The following is a 16,586-nucleotide window of genomic DNA, read 5'->3' as shown; positions in this document are numbered from 1 at the left end:
ATATAAAGGGAGGGCTCTGCTCATGGAGCTTACAATCTAAAGGAAGGGGGAGGTGGTACAAAAGGTAATAGCTGCAGGGGATGATCTGATGGAGGTGAATCAAGTACAGTTTTTAGGTGGAGGAGGGGTAGGCTTCCCTGAATTAAGTGAGTTTTCAAGGATCACCTAAAGTGTAGGAGTTGACCGGACATACTGGGGTAGGGCGTTCCAGAGGATGAGCCGAGCTTGGGAGGAGGTAACGAGGAGAGATGTCTTGGGAGGTGCAAAGAGGATGATTTGGGCGATAGCTGCAGATGAGGTTGGTAATGTAGCCAAGGGTCAGCGTTGTGGATGGCTTTGTACATTGTGGTTAGTACTTCAAATTTTATATGTTGGGCTAATGGAAGACAGTGAAGAGATTGGAAGAGAGGAACAGCAGTCATGGATCGGTTAGTAAGTATTATTCTAGCAGCAGCATTCATAATAGACTGTAGGGGGTATAGCCAATGTAAAGGTAAGTCAGTGAAGAGGGAGTTGTAGTAGTCAAGGTGGGACATAACCAAGGAGTGAATAAATTTTTTGTGGTGTCATTGGTCAGGAAGGGGCGTATTCTGCAAATGTTGGGCAGGATAAGGCGGCAAGATTTAGCCAGTGATTGGATGAGGGGGCTGAAGTAGAGGTCAGAGTCAAGGATTACAGCCAGCACCCTGGAAAGTGTGGGGGGACCAATGGTTGTGCAATTGATCTTAATGGTAAAGTTGAGGGGAGAAGGAGGAAGAAATATTACAAGCTCTGTTTTAGAAAGATGGAGTTTGAGGAACCAAGGGCTTGTAGACTGCAAAATATAACATTTTTGGTCTTGGGTTAGATATACTTCATTTTTTTTGCTTGTACTTTAGCTCCCGGAAGATTTGGCTGCTCAATGACCAGGCCACTTTTAGCGATACGACACTGCATCTCTTTAATTGACAATTGTCCTGCGACGCTGTACCCAAAGTTCCTTTTTTTTTTCCCACACCTCTGCAGTTTTTATTTTTTGCGCTATAAATAAAGAAGAGCGACAATTTACTTTTTGCTATAATAAATATCCCACATTTAAAAAAAAAAAAAAAATTTTTCCTCAGTTTAAGCTGATCTGTATTCTTCTTCGTATTTTTGGTGAAAAAATCACAATAAGCGTAAATTGATTGGTTTGCACAAAAGTTATAGCGTCTACAAAATAGGGAATAAATTTATGGCATTTTTATTATTATTATTTTTTTTTCTTTTATCGGGACTGCGATATTGCGGCCGAAAAGTTGGACACTTTCGACACATTTTTGGGACCTTTGACAATTATACAGTGATCAGTTCTATAAAAATGCACTGATTACTGTATAAATGTCACTGGCAGGGAAGGGGTTAACACTAGGGGGCGATCAAGGGGTTAAAGGTGTTTCTAACTGTGGGGGATGGGACTCGCTGGAGGAGGAGACCGATCGCTGTCCCTAATCTGGGGGAGATCAAGGGGTTAACTGTGTTCCCTAGGTGTGTTCTAACTGTAGGGGGGATGGGACTGACTAGGGAAAGAGAGAGATCGATGTTCATACTTGGTATGAACACGTGATCTGTCTCCTCTTCCCTGAGAGAACCAGGATCTGTGTGTCTACACACACAGATCCCGGTTCTCGCTCTATCATGAGCGATCGCATCGGCTCCGTGCACATGCTGCGGTCAAAAGGCGAAGCAACATAAGGTAACGTCGATTTACCGAGCCAGCCTGCCGCAGTAAAACTGTGGCGGCTGATCCGAAAGTGGTTAAAGAGGTATTTAACCCAAAATTAAAAATGTATTCTATCACAGCTTATCATTTCTAACGTGTGATGGCTGCTTTCGTTTAATTTATCTATTTTTTTTCCTAGGCTTTCTTTCTCTTGTTTTCATCTGGTGATTCAGCTAGTAAGTCTGTTTTTGAAACAGAACAAACTCTCCAGCAGAATGTATGTTACAGAAATTAAACAACCGTTTAATACTGACAGGGGTGATTAAAATGATCAGCTTTTAATTATTTATGTGATGCCTTTATCCCAAAATGGGAAGAAAAAAAAACGTTTGCTGTAACTGCTTATAAAGCGTAAGCTGGAGTTTGGCTCCAGTTTGTTATCTTATTTAAATCTGCTAGTACATCTAATGCTCGCCTCTCTCCAGATTAACAATGCTGCTGTCCAGAGGTACCTCTGTGTTCCTTCATCTAAAGTGGGGTGCTCTAATACAGAAGGTGTGGTACTGGCCAGATCACCAGGCGAAAACGGAGGAGAAAGAAAATAATACTGATGCAGCCACCACATCTAATGATTGCTAAGCTGTAATTTTCAGTTTTGGGTTTAATATTGCTTTAAAATCAGTTGTGCATTCATTTGGTGATTCTCAAATGTACCATGATGTGGGGCAACACTTGGCAGGATGGTGCTTTTTTTTTTTTTTTTTTTTTTTTTTTTTTTTAATTTTAATTTTTAAAATTTTTTCTTACTTCCCCCAACAGCCCAAGTACTCATAGAATAGAAACAATGTTGTAGCTTATTTTTACCACTTTTGAGTGTCTGAGTCTATGTATGCCTATGCTTATAATATAGGAATGCAAGTCAATCCATATACTAAATTGAAAATTACATATTTGGCAATATCCTGTGTTTGCTCTTTAAACACTTACACGCTAAAGTCTTCATAAGTCCTTCTAACAATTGTCATTTTGTTATATATGACAAGCCAAATATTTGACTCAGTTGGAAAGCTAAAGTCAAGAACACATGATTTTTGTCTCAGATCCTCAATGAGTAATGGATAGCCTGAAACCTCTTCATGTCATGCTGTATGAAATTCCAATCTCTACATCTCAATTAGTTTCATGTTCAATAATTTCTACTAAACTATTCATTTTATACATACTTCTCAACTCTCAATGATATTTTTTGTTTGTATGTTATATAGTTTAACAAAGTTTAGTTTTTCATAAGATTTTAGTCAATCTGACATGCCCAGTTCCTTTTGAAACCTAACTGAATGATACAGGTGCATCTAATAAAATTAGAATATCATCAAAAAGTTAATTTAGATCAGTAATTCAATTCAAAAAGTGAAACTCGTATATTTTTATATAGATGTTTTTCACACAAAGTGATATATTTCAAGCATTTCTTTCTTTTAATTTTGATGATTATGGCTTACAGCTAGCGAAAACCCAAAATTCAGTATCTCAGAAAATTTGAATTTTACAAAAGACCGATTAAAAGGATTTTTAATACAGAAACGTTGGCTTACTAAAAAGTATGTCCATGTACAATACAGTATGCACTCAATACTTGGTCGGGTCTCCTTTTGCATGAATTATTGTATCAATGCGGCGTGGCATGGAGGAGATCAGCCCGTGGCACTGCTGAGGTGTTATGGAAGCCCAGGTTGCTTTGATAGTGGCCTTCAGCTCATCTGCATTGTTGGGTCTGGTGTCTCTCATCTTCCTCTTGACAATACCGCACAGATTCTTTATGGGGTTTAGGTCAGGCAAGTTTGCTGGTCAATCAAGCACAGTGATGCCCTGATCATTAAACCAGGTATTGGTACTTTTGGCCGTGTGGGCAGGTGCCAAGTCCTGCTGAAAAATTAAATCGGCATCTTCATAAAGCTGGTCAGCAGAGGGAGAAACATTAGGTGCTCTCTAATTTCCAGGTATAGGGCTGCACTGACTTTGGACTTGATAAACCACAATAGACCAACACCAGCAGATGACCTGGCTCCCCAAATCATTACTGACTGTAGAAATTTTACACTGGACCTCATGCAACTTGGATTCTGTGCCTCTCCACTCTTCCCCCAAACTGTGACCTTGATTTCCAAATGAAATGCAAAATGTTAGATAGTCTGTGATGATTTGGGGAGCCATGTCATCTGCTGGTGTTGGTCCACTGTGTTTTATCAAGTCCAACGTCAGTGCAGCCCTCTACCAGGAAATTCTAGAGCACTTCATGCTTCCCTCTGCTGACCAGCTTTATGGAGATGCTGATTTCATTTTCCAGCAGGATTTGGCATCTGTACCAATACCTAGATTTTCATTAAATGTAACTTAACCACTTCAGCCCCGGAAGAATTTTCCCCCTTCCTGACCAGTGCATTTTTTGCGATTTGGCGCAGCGTCGCTTTATCTGACAATTGCACGGTCGGCTCCCAAACAAAATTGAAGTCCTTTTTTTTCCCACAAATAGAGCTTTCTTTTGGTGGTATTTGATCACCTCTGCGGTTTTCATTTTTTGCGCTATAAACAAAAAAATAGTGACAATTTTGAAAAAAAACACATTTTTTTACTTTTTGCTATAATAAATATCCCCAAAAAATATTTTAAAAAACATTTTTTTTCCTCAGTTTAGGCTGATACGTATTCTTCTACATATTTTTGGTAAAAAAAAAACAAAAACGCAATAAGCCTTTGGTTTTCGCAAAAGTTTTATAGCGTTTACAAAATAGAGGATAGTTTTATGGCATTTTTATTATAAATTTTTTTTTACAAGTTATGGCGGCGATCAGTAATTTTTATTGTGACTGCGACATTATGGCGGACACATCGGACATTTTTTACACATTTTTGGGACCATTGTCATTTATACAGCAATCAGTGCTATACAAATGCACTGATTCCTGTGTAAATGACACTGGCAGTGAAGGGGTTAACCACTAGGGCGCTAGAGAGGGGTTAAGTGTGTCCTAGGGATCTGTTACTAACTGGGGGCGTGGCTACATGTGACACGTCACTGATCTCTGCTCCCAATTGCAGGGCGCAGAGATCAGTGACACTGTTACTAGGCAGAACGGGGAGATGCTTGTTTACATTAGCATCTCCCCGTTCGTCCTCTCCGTGAGGCGATCGCGGGTAACCCCGCGGCGATCAAGTCCGCGGGACCCGCGACCCGACTAACAGAGCTCCCGGTCGGCGCGCACGCAATGGTACAGCGGCAAATACAAAGGGACGTATGGTTACGCCCATTTGCCCACCCGTGCCATTTTGCTGACGTACATCGGCGTGCACCGGTCGGGAACCGGTTAAGAGAAACATCTACAAAACTTTTTTTTTTTTTTTAAATATGAATGATTCCAGGAAAAGCATACAAGAGATATAACTATTTAAAGTCCAACCATCTTGCTAAATCCCATTGTTGCCTTTTAAGTGTTAATGTCACTCTGACATTTTCCTAGAAATAAGTCATGTTGAAATTAAAGCTGAATTCCAGGAACAAAAAAAAATTCAGACATTCAGACAAAACAGACATACAGTATAAGTAAAATGCCTTCTTTGCCATATTTATAATTCTGACCATCCGCTTCTGTGACAGAGGAAGGGAACATGAGGGTAGAGACCACCCACCCCATGCGGAATTTAGTTCCGCTTTAGGCCCCTTTCACGCGGACGTCGTCCATTAAATCACGTTTTTTTCAAAGAAAAATACGGATTCAGATGGCATCCTTTTTGGTTTTGTTCGGTTTCAACAGATCTGGACGTTGGGTGTTTATATTAAAAAAAAAAAAAAAAAAACACGACCTGAACATACATGGCTGTAGGTGGATATAAACAAATTTATGTTTATATCCACCCACCAATAGGCATACATTGTGGTTCAGTCTGGATCCGTCTGAAAAACTGACAGATCTAACCAGAACGCCCATGTGAAAGGGGCCTTACTATGATAAGAACAGTACCTCTGCTGTCTAGAAATCCTAAACAGTGCTGTCCAGACATGCACTTTAAAAGTAGTGTTTTTTTTTTTATTTTCGACTCTGTGCTGTCTTTAGCTTTAGCAATACAGTGTTCTGGCTTACTGCTATGTCTCAGAGGAAAGGAGTCCTATGAATTATTGAACATGTACTCTGTTATTTCCTACAAGTCCCTGAAGACAATTTATTATTCTTCAGATTTTTTTTTTTATGATAATGGGTACATTTGTGTGCTCTAAAGAGAATTTTTTGTGGTTAAACCTGAAAGCACACTGTAATGTTTGTTTCCTACAAAGCTAATAGTGGGTGTAAACCTTACAAGAGCATTATACATTTATTCATGCTTCTAAGTGTAATGTTTCTGTCCCACCCATGGAAATGACCTTGCAAGGTAGCGTTGCAAAATCCTATGTCAAGAAGTCTAGAGCTTCTTCTGTCAGTTAAACAGGATACTAAATATGTAATGATGCAATAAATGGCTACCTAAGGATCTGTAAGCCTGAGGCATAATATGCTGTCTTCTGTGCCAATATCATTATCATAATTGAAAGTAGGAATGCATGTAAACAGCCTGTACATTGTACTTCACATTAAAGAAAATGTTTTAGTATACATCCCTTTTGGTGCCTTTATAACAGATTGTAAGCTCTGATGAGTAGGACCATCATTCAGCACAATTGGCAATGATTTTCTGTAATTAAGAGTGTGTTAACGTAATTCAAGTATGGGTACTTGCATATCCAAAAGTAGCATGCTGCCCTTCTACCTATCTCCAGATTTGTTCACTGTAATGTTAAACTCACAGTTGCTGCACAAACAATGTTTTAAGAATACTTTCATCACTATTTTAGCTCCTTCAGATTATCCAGAGTAATAAGTTTATGGACATAACCTATTCATCCACCTTACCTCCTTTTTTATTGTTAGTGATACAGAAGGGTTAAATGTCTGTCAGGATTTTACTTTACCTGTGTCCCCACTGTGTAGACTTCCCCACACTTCCTGTCATATTACTGGAAGAGGAAGTGACTGGAAATACCTCTACTGTTTTTATATTGGAGTTTGTAAGGGTTAGAATGGCTGTCAGGTTTTAATTGCTGCCACGTTCTCTGAATCGGTAATGTATTTAGTATGAGTACAGCATTTAAGAGACAGGAGTAGACCTCTCTGTAGTAGATACACAGATGGCAATAAAAAAACAAAAGGAATCTTATTATCCCAGAGTGAGGTTCAATTTAAAGCCTTTTTGGCAAAATATGTTAAACGCATTTTTCACCTTTTTCTTCTCCCTTTTTTTTTTTTTTCTTCTCATACTTTCCCCCACTGAGTTTTCACACCTCTTCCATTTTTGCTGATGAGTGAACATTGAGTGAAAAGGTAAAGTGGATTCCTGATATTCATTGTTTGGCAAATTTGGAGATCTGCTGAATTCCAAACCAGTTCACTCGGAGGTTGGGGCTGAAATCGGACCTGAAACGGTGAATGGAGACGCACTGGACTCCTGCTGCGAGCCGCTGCGTGCTCTAGTGTGAATCCAGCCTGACGCAGTATTGTACCATACCAATTTCCTGCACTCTCTACAACTCGGTATTAATTCGATCCCCACTGGATCCTTAACACTTTCAGACAGAAGGTCCATGGGCAAAGAGCATCAGAAACCCTTGATCTATTGAAGCACAAGGTTTTATGAATGGCACACTAGCACTCATGTAATGGTAAGGGGTCTGAACGCCATCTTTACTGGTCCATATAGTGAATCTGTTTGTCAGGAGAAAACTGAAATTCAGGGCAATATAATGCATATTAAATATATGTAAGGTTACAAACAAAAATTTTGTTTTATTTAGACAAAAAGAGGAACCATCAAGGATTTCCATGGCTTCAAAGCCAATGACGACGCAGAAGCTCTCCGCAAAGCAATGAAGGGTTTAGGTATGTTTTTATATCTGTGTATATGTATGTGTGTGTGTGTGTGTGTGTGTGTGTGTGTGTGTGTGTGTGTGTGTACATACAGGGGGTCCCCTACTTACAAACATCCGACTTACAAACGACTCCTACTTACAAACGGAGGGAGACAACAGGAAGTGAGAGGAAATCTACCACTAGGAAGGGAAATTCACTCCTGTAAGAGTTAATATTGGAAAAAGGTGTCTCCACTGATGCTTTATCACCTATCCTTATTTCCCTAATAACCCCAAATTTTCAAAATCCAATTGTCATTGGGACAGAAAGTGAGGTGAAATCTTCTGAACAGGGGCACAGACAGCAAAACAAATGTTACAGAGGTGATAACCCTTCCCTATGCTATCTACAAAGCTTAAAAATAGATTTTTTGGCTGGAGCTACACTTAAAAAATTTACCTGTTCCGACTTACAAACAGATTCAACTTAAGAACAAACCTAAAGTCCCTATCTTGTTTGTAACCCGGGGACCCCATTTATATATGATGGATGCAGAGTGAGGAAAAGCTATACCTGGCTTTGGTTCCCCATGCTTTAGACCCAATGTTGTGAAATTATTTTGGTGATCAAAAACTGCCAAGAATGGCATTATTAAGGTGCTGTTTGGGCCCCCAACACCATAAATTATGCCCCTCCTGTAAAATGTCATAAAGAATATTTTTGGTTCACTGTGGCTTTTCTTTGAACATTACATTTCAGGTACTGATGAAGACCCTATTATGAAGATTCTTACATCCAGAAGTAATTGTCAGCGACAGCAAATTGCCGTAGCATTTAAGACCTTATTTGGCAGGGTAGGTCTAAGTAGTTTTTGTACAAGATGGCCAAATCTAGTTCAGCAATGAGCCAAGTCATTGTATACCCTGAATCGCCTGGAAAAAAAAACCTTTCCTCTGCCACAGATTTCTGTTTCATCTTATTAAGTTTAATAAGTTAATATTATAGCTATTTAATTAAAAAGAAGTTCTCACTTTTATTGCTCTATAATTTAAATTTTTTTTTGTTTTTTTTAAGTGAGGTTTTAGTTCTTTCTACATGCATCCCACATTAGCAAAGCTGAAAGCAATTCTATGAAGCATTTGAAATATCCATTTTTTTTTTTTTTTTGTGCGTGTGTTATAGGATCTTGTTGATGATTTGAAGTCTGAACTTACGGGTAAACTCGAGAAGGTGATTGTGGCACTAATGACCCCAGCAAATTTGTATGATGCTCAAGAGCTTAGACATGCAATGAAGGTATGTTTTTTTGCATGTAGGAATATAATTATTCATGTATGTTGAAAAACATGCAGTAGAGATTGCAGAACGTTTTCAAGTGAGAAACAAAGCTGTCATTTTAATCCAATCACAGAATATGTGGCAACATATCAAGGAGCCAGCTGTCTTCATTTTTGTTGCACTTTGTTTTCTTTGTTAATAGATTTTTGCACAATACATGCTGCTTTGTGATTGCTCTTATGGTAAAAAGGCAAGAGAATGTTTGATTGTTCAGCACAAGGCAAAAAAAAATGTATTACAAAAAAAAATATGCTGAAATGATTGAACATCTGGTCTTGTGAAGAGTCACATGTTCTTGAGATCTATGTACATGGCAATATGCGCTTGTTTTCTAGGGTGCTGGCACAACGGAAAATGTTCTCGTTGAAATTCTTGCTTCTAGATCTACACCTGAAATCCATCACATTAACAAAGTCTACAAAGAAGGTATACACAGAAGGAATGAACTGTGCTGATGTTTTCTACTATTGTAAAGAAAAGTTGTTGAATTTTCAGATTTATATTTTTTTATTTTTCTGCATACAGTCTTTGCAAAAACAACTGGTGAATAAAGTAACCGTATCCTGAAAGTTTAACAAACCAAATTAAAATAAAAGGTTGAAGGAAGAATTTTACAAAAAAACATGTTCATGTTTGGTGTAGCAGAGCAAGGTTTAGTATTATGTCAGGTCTTAAAGGCTGAATTCATGCTTTTACAGTGTGTTACCAAGTGCATTGCATTTAAGGCAGTCCATTCATTTTGATTGGTCTGTCAATGCACGACAACATAGGTTTCACATTTGTGTGTTGTCATATGCTAAAATGAAGGTTCATTGTGATGGTCAGACTCCATTTTTGTATCCTGATCAATTTTCTTTTAACCACAGTACTATTCTAGGTCAGCACATTGGAACTTACACCAATCATTCGTAACAGTATGACCACTGACAGGCAAAATGAATAACATTGATTATCTCATTACAATGGCACCTGAAAGTGGTTGAATATATTAGGCAGCAAGCGAACATTATGTCCGTAAATTTAATGTGTTGAAAGCAGAAAAAATGGACAAGCATAAGGATTTGATTGTAATGGCTAGACAACTACGCCAGAGCATCTCCAAAACTGCAGGTCTTGTGGGATGTTCCCCAGCTGCAGTGGTCAGGGCCTACCAAAGGTGGTCCAAGGAAGGAAAACCAGCAACAGGGTCATGGATAGCCCAGGCTCATTGATGCAGGTGGGGAGCGAAGGTTGTTCCATGTAGTCCAATCCAATAGAGTTACTGTAGCTGAAATTGCTCAAAAAATCTAATGCTGCTTTCAATAGAAAGGTGTCAGAGCACAGAGTATAAAAATGGGGAAACCCAAAGAATTTCTTCAGATAGGACAGACCGGTGAAATACCAAATATCATATGATGTTTATCCAAATGAACTTTATTAAATACATAAATATTGAAAAAATGTCAAAAACACCATCCTTCAACACATAATCTAAAATGAGACTGAACGTCTAGATTGAAAGACAGGTGGCCACCAAATCTGGATCATACACTCCGTCACTCTCTCACACACACATGCAGACACACACCGATCCTAAAATCGGATCGGGATGCAGTCCTGAAAACCAAAAAAATGAGAAGGGGGTAAGCAATGGAAAAATAACTTCCAGCTCGACTTTTACATACACCACGATTCTTAGAGCGTTAGAGACAAAGCTGTTTGGAACGGGGATTGGCCATATTACACATGATTATTGAAGAAGAGCAAATACAATTAGAGGAAATCAAGAAAGAAATAGATATCAGTGTGCAACTGTTGGAACCGTATAAATTGGACCCGATATTTATTAAAAGTAATGACCTCCTTAAAAGGGAGGTTGAAAAAACCCAGAAGACTTTAAAATCTACCAAACAAGAAAAATTTAAACAAAACTTATTAGATTGGGAAAGTGGGGATATTTTTGACCCAACTATACCTAGAGGCAGAAGTAGATCCCGCAGAGGAAGTAGGAAAAATAGATCAAAAACAGCTCACCTCAGACAGTCATCTACTCATAGTGAATGTGATTATCAGGAAAAGGCAGTTGCTTTTTTAGAACCAGAGGGGGACACCCGAGACAATCGGGGTCCCAGAAAGAGCCAATTAAAAACACCAACCGTCGGCAGACTTCCACCCCAGAACAACACCAGAGATCAAGGAAGAGAGAGAGACGTAAAAGGAAACCAAACGGAACTCAGATCAGGGTCTCCGAGAATTTAATGGCTACCATGGATAGGCTACATATAGATAGGAAAGTGGTTAACTTATCAGATTTCCCTCTCAATCAGCACCATATATCCCTACTACAGAAGGGTCTGTCCTTTTCACCTACAGCCACTATGAGTGAATTCGAGGTATACAAGGATGTTAGCGGAATAAACAGACTACTGAAATAGATGAACAAAATAAAGAAGAAAGAGAATCTCTTGAAGCGTTGGTGGCTGAGACCGAAACCAATAGTCCTATCTCTAGCTGCCCCCCCCTTCTAAACTACCCATTAAGTCCCTGAAAATGCCCCCACTTTCCAAACATAAACAGATCCACTTATTTTTGGAACAGGTCAAGAAGGACCTGTCCATAATAGATTGGAACTACAAGGGACTGGACAATTTTACGAAAGCAGAGAGGAAAGCTCTGAAGGAGCTTCAAGAAGCCAAAGACATCATCATAAAGGGGAGTGATAAGGGGGGCAACACTGTTTTGCTCTCCCAGGCCCTATACGAAGAGACCATGCGTCTCCTTCAGGATGAAACCACATATCAAAGGCTTCCTGCAAATCCCTTCCCTAAAATCGTGGCCTCCCTTAATTTCAAACTAAATATGGCCCTAGAAGAACATCTCATCACACTAAAAGAGTGCAAATACCTTAGTGTCAATGAATTCAACATCCCTACTTTCTACACGATACCAAAGCTCCACAAGTCAATCACTAGACCCCCAGGGAGGCCGATCGTTTCGGCCATTAAGGGCCCACTAGAAAGGATCGGAAAATTTGTGGATGCTCTGATCAAAGATCTGGTTTGCGAACTTCCATCATTTGTTCATGCTCTGAAGAAGCTTGATGTCAAGCGAAACATGTAAGCATTATACTATCACGGTATCTGTGGTGAAGACATGGTGAATCCCACCAGCCACTGTGATCCCCCCTCAGCTCATCCCGAGCTGCTGTATGCTATCTACTGCTGACTTGGATTATCTACATTGTGCTGCTCCGGTCCGTGACTTTGGACACATATCTGCAAGTGTTGAAGCCATAGGATCCAGGTTTACTAACCCTTACAACCACCTAAGGGTGGAACCATCTCTACTGGATATCCTGCGTTTGGCTCCCTATGCAGCTGGCATCATGAAAGGTGATTGAAATGGAGACAAGATCATGGAGGCTATGATTTTCTATACAGAGGATGCTAAACGGTGAGCTGTATCTCATTCAAATTACTTACAAAGGAACTATTATCAGTGTTTCCCTTTTTTCCACCTGTATAAAGCCATCTCCTATAGTACCTGTCAGTTGTCTCAAATCTTCCTTCTAAGTGCCCTTCTTACTGCCAATTTACGGACCTCTAAGCACAGCACCCACAGCCTGCTTATATACGGGGAGATCTCCATACATGATTAACATTCTGTCCACACTTCTATGGGAACTTTCTACTGAATTTAAGCAGTATCCTGTTGAAACTTTTGGGAAATAGCACTACTGATACAATATACATTCCCAGTAAGGAAGTTATTTTTCCATTGCTTACCCCCTTCTCATTTTTTGTTTTTCAGGACTGCATCCCCTGATCCGATTTTAGGATCGGTGTGTGTCTGCATGTGTGTGTAAGAGAGTGACGGAGTGTGTGATCCAGATTTGGTCTGGATCTTTCACCTGTCTTTCATCTAGACGTTCAGTCTCATTTTAGATTATGTGTTGAAGGATGGTGTTTTTGACATTTTTTCAATATTTATGTGTTTAATAAAGTTCATTTGGATAAACATCATATGATATTTTGTATTTCACCGGTCTGTCCTCTCTGAAGAAATTCTTCGGGTTTCCCCATTTTTATATGCTGATAATTTAAATTTCAGATGACAACCACCCCTAGAGGTTATCTATATTTATACTTTGCATTGCACACCTCAGGCTGACGGTGAAAGCGGATCTTTATACTGGGTAGGGCCAATTGTTAGCCTAAATTTTTTAACCCCATTAGATCCGTTTTAGATTGGATGAGTTCCGGGTCCTCATTTTTACTTTATTTGGTCAGAGCACAGAGTGCCTACAATGGGCATTTGTGCATCAGAACTGGACCACGGAGCAATGGAAGGTGGCCTGGTCTGATGAAGTCAAGAATAGTTTGAGGAACTCAAAAACAAGTTTGAGGCATTGGCCTGGTCTCCAAATTCTCCAGATCTCAATCAAATCGAGCATCTGTGGGATGCATTGTTTATGGAAAAACAAGTGCAATCCATTGTGGCCCTACCTAGCAACGTGCAGGATTTAAAAGATCTGCTACTGCCAGCTTGCAGTCAGATACCACAGCATACCTTCAGAGGTTTTGTGGAGCCAAGGCCTTGACAGGTTATGGTGGTGGTTATAATGTTATGGCTGATCGGTTTATTTATTTGTGAAAAAAAAAAAAAAGATTTTTTGTGTTCAGTTTTTTTTTGGCAAATACTGTTAATTTTTCATTAACTTTAAGATCATTCACACCAGCATGTTTTGTTGTGTATATACTTCAAAACAAAGCCAAAAGGGTTTAATTAGGTTACATATCAATGCAAACATATAATTTAAAAATATACTTTATGAAAAATAATACAAACCTCAAAAATATAATTTAAATGTATGTATATATATATATATATATATATATATATATATATATATATATATATATATATATATATATATATATATATATATATATATATATATATATATATATGTGTGTGTGTGTGTATATATATGTTTTTTTTTTTAATTTCCCTTAATGCCACTAAATGGTATGTAGCAGTCAATTTGAGAGGGGTCATAAAGCCTACAACAATGTCTCCAAATAGAAAATGGGAAGTTGCCAATAAAGTTTGCTAAAATCTTTTAAAATGAGCATAACTCTTTTTGTGTGTGGATTTGCAGATCTGCTTTCAAAAACGACATTCAGCCAGGAACTTGATATTCTGCTTTTTGTGCTAGGACACTGTAGATTTTTCTTCCAAGGGTCTGCACCTACTGTGAATGTTTCTTTGTAGTGCTACATTGGACATTGACAGAGTATTCTTTCCTTAAGTACAAATTGCTTTTAAACACTAAAAGAGATTATTCAGGGCAAAGCTACGGGTTCTCATGTGAAAATAACCTCCAACCCATGGATGCTCATCTACCCCACCATTCTGTCTCTCCACCAGAGGTGGGAATTCTAAAGCCCCATACACACTATCAGATTTTCTGCTGATTTTTTTTTTTTTTTTTTTTCCTTCAGATTTACCAAAACCATATAATATGAGGTCAAACCTTAGGAGTTTCAATTTGTATGCAGTCGGGCAGGCTTGCACTACATGGTTTTGGTACATCTGAAGACAAAAATCAGCAGGAAATCTGATAGTGTGCATGGGGCTTTACTCTGTGTAAGCTCCATGTCTGATGATGTTTGAGCTTTTACATTTGGGGTAATTTATTCTTGTTCCTCGTCAGATGGCAATATTAGGGTTTGACAGTTGGCTGTTCAAGCCCTGTCATGGCATCCTGAGAGTAGGGCATGTGCTGCCCCATACCCAAAAGCACTGGTTAATTTCAGACAGAATGCAGTGCAGCGAAGGTCAGTTTCAGCAGGTGGAGTATCATTCTTACAAGAGAAGCTGTTATCATCTAAAAGAGAAATTATTTTAAATGGTTGCTGTGACTTGTAGTATATGTGTATTTGCATATGAAGACTATGAATTATAATATACAGTAGTTAATCTAATAGTCTATGCTGCTTTCTGAATTCCAATTTTAGAATATGGATGTGAGTTGGAAGACTGCATCACTGGAGATACATCTGGATATTTTCAGAGGATGTTGGTAGTCCTTGCCCAAGTAAGTATTATTATTGTCAGTTGTTCATGAGTGTGTCCGTTGCTTTATGGTAGTAAAAGTCCAATAGTACAAGATAGACGGCATTTTGTTGTGATACTGGGGGTACTGTCAGATGATCAGTTTTGTAGCCATTATTAAGGGCTACAAAAATGCTCTGTCATAATAAAACAATGAAACAAAAAAGAAAAAGGGACTTTAAGGCTGGGTTCACGCTTGAGAATGCAGCAGCAGCTCACAGCAGGAGTCTGGTGTATCTCCATTCACCAAAATGGACCAAAAGACGCACAGGGCTTCTGTGCAATCCACACCAGAGCCACTATAGAGATGTGTGTACCAGCTCCATAGAGAGCTGGTCACAATCTCCTGCTATGCGAATTGGATTCTGGGAAAAGCCGCATCCAATTTGCAGTAGTGTGGACCCAGCCTAAATGTGTGTGTGTGTGTGTGGTCTGATGAATGAATTTACACAGATTGCACATATTGATTGCATTAAAAAAATCATAGGTCCATGTATATATTTGGACACAGGCATAATTTTCATACTTTTGGCTCTGTATGCCACCAGAATAAAATTAAAACAAAACAATCCAAATTAATTTGAAGTGCAGACTTTCAGCTTTAATTCAAGGGGTTAATCCAGTCCCTGGTCATCTCCCGCCTCGACTACTGCAACTCCCTCCTCATTGGTTTACCTCCTAAATAGGCTATCCCCACTTCAGTCCATCATGAACGCTGCTGCCAGGCTCATCCACCTCACAAACCGCTCAGCATCTGCTACACCCCTCTGCCAATCCCTCCATTGGCTGCCACTCAGTCACCGAATTAAATTCAAGATACTAACTATAACTTACAAAGCCATCCACAACCTGGCCCCCAGCTACATCTCTAACCTAGTCACAAAATACCAACCTAATCGTTCTCTTCGCTCCTCCTAAGACCTCCTGCTCTCAAACTCCATTGTCACCTCATCCCATGCTCTCCTTCAGGACTTCTCCAGAGCCTCTCCCATCCTCTGGAATGCTCTACCCCAATCCGTCCGATTTTCTCCTACTTTATCCACTTTCAGACGATCCCTGAAAACTCATCTCTTCAGAGAAGCCTATCTGGCCCCCACCTAACAACTGTACATTTATCTTCTCAATCTGCACATCGCCCACAGTTAGTACCTCTTGTATCTCTTGACCTTCCCTCTTAGATTGTAAGCTCTAAGGAGCAGGGCCCTCTGATTCCTACTGTATTAAAGTGTATTGTATTTGTACTGTCTACCCTCAAGTTGTAAAGCGCTAGCGCTACGTAAACTGTTGGCTCTATATAAATCCTGTATAATAATAATAATAAAAGGGGTTGAACATAAATATCAAGTACAAATTTTAGGAACTGCAACCATTTTTACACACAGTCCCCCCCATTTTCAGGGGCTCAAATGTAATTGAACAAATGAATATAATTTATAAATAAAATATTCATGTTTAATATTTTGTTGAGAGTCCTTTACTGGCAATAATTACCTGAAGTCTGGAACCCATAGACATTACCAAAGACTGGGTTTCCT

The 16,586-nt window shown here is 39.1% G+C and overlaps 1 protein-coding gene across 1 annotated transcript in view; it reads left to right on the top strand.

Moving 5' to 3' along the window:
- The window catches only part of ANXA5 (annexin A5), a 45,163-nt gene that overhangs the window by 10,975 nt on the left and 17,602 nt on the right, over nucleotides 1–16,586 (top strand). The window contains exons 3-7 of the mRNA XM_073603433.1: nucleotides 7,563–7,647; nucleotides 8,377–8,471; nucleotides 8,800–8,913; nucleotides 9,291–9,381; nucleotides 14,955–15,034. Of these exons, the coding sequence (XP_073459534.1) occupies nucleotides 7,563–7,647; nucleotides 8,377–8,471; nucleotides 8,800–8,913; nucleotides 9,291–9,381; nucleotides 14,955–15,034 (465 nt within the window). The remainder of the gene's footprint in view (nucleotides 1–7,562; nucleotides 7,648–8,376; nucleotides 8,472–8,799; nucleotides 8,914–9,290; nucleotides 9,382–14,954; nucleotides 15,035–16,586) is intronic.

The sequence above is a fragment of the Aquarana catesbeiana genome, linkage group LG01 (assembly GCF_042186555.1).
Source record: "Aquarana catesbeiana isolate 2022-GZ linkage group LG01, ASM4218655v1, whole genome shotgun sequence".
NCBI classification, from domain to species: domain Eukaryota; kingdom Metazoa; phylum Chordata; class Amphibia; order Anura; family Ranidae; genus Aquarana; species Aquarana catesbeiana.
This window is presented reverse-complemented; position numbering and strand designations above follow the sequence as displayed.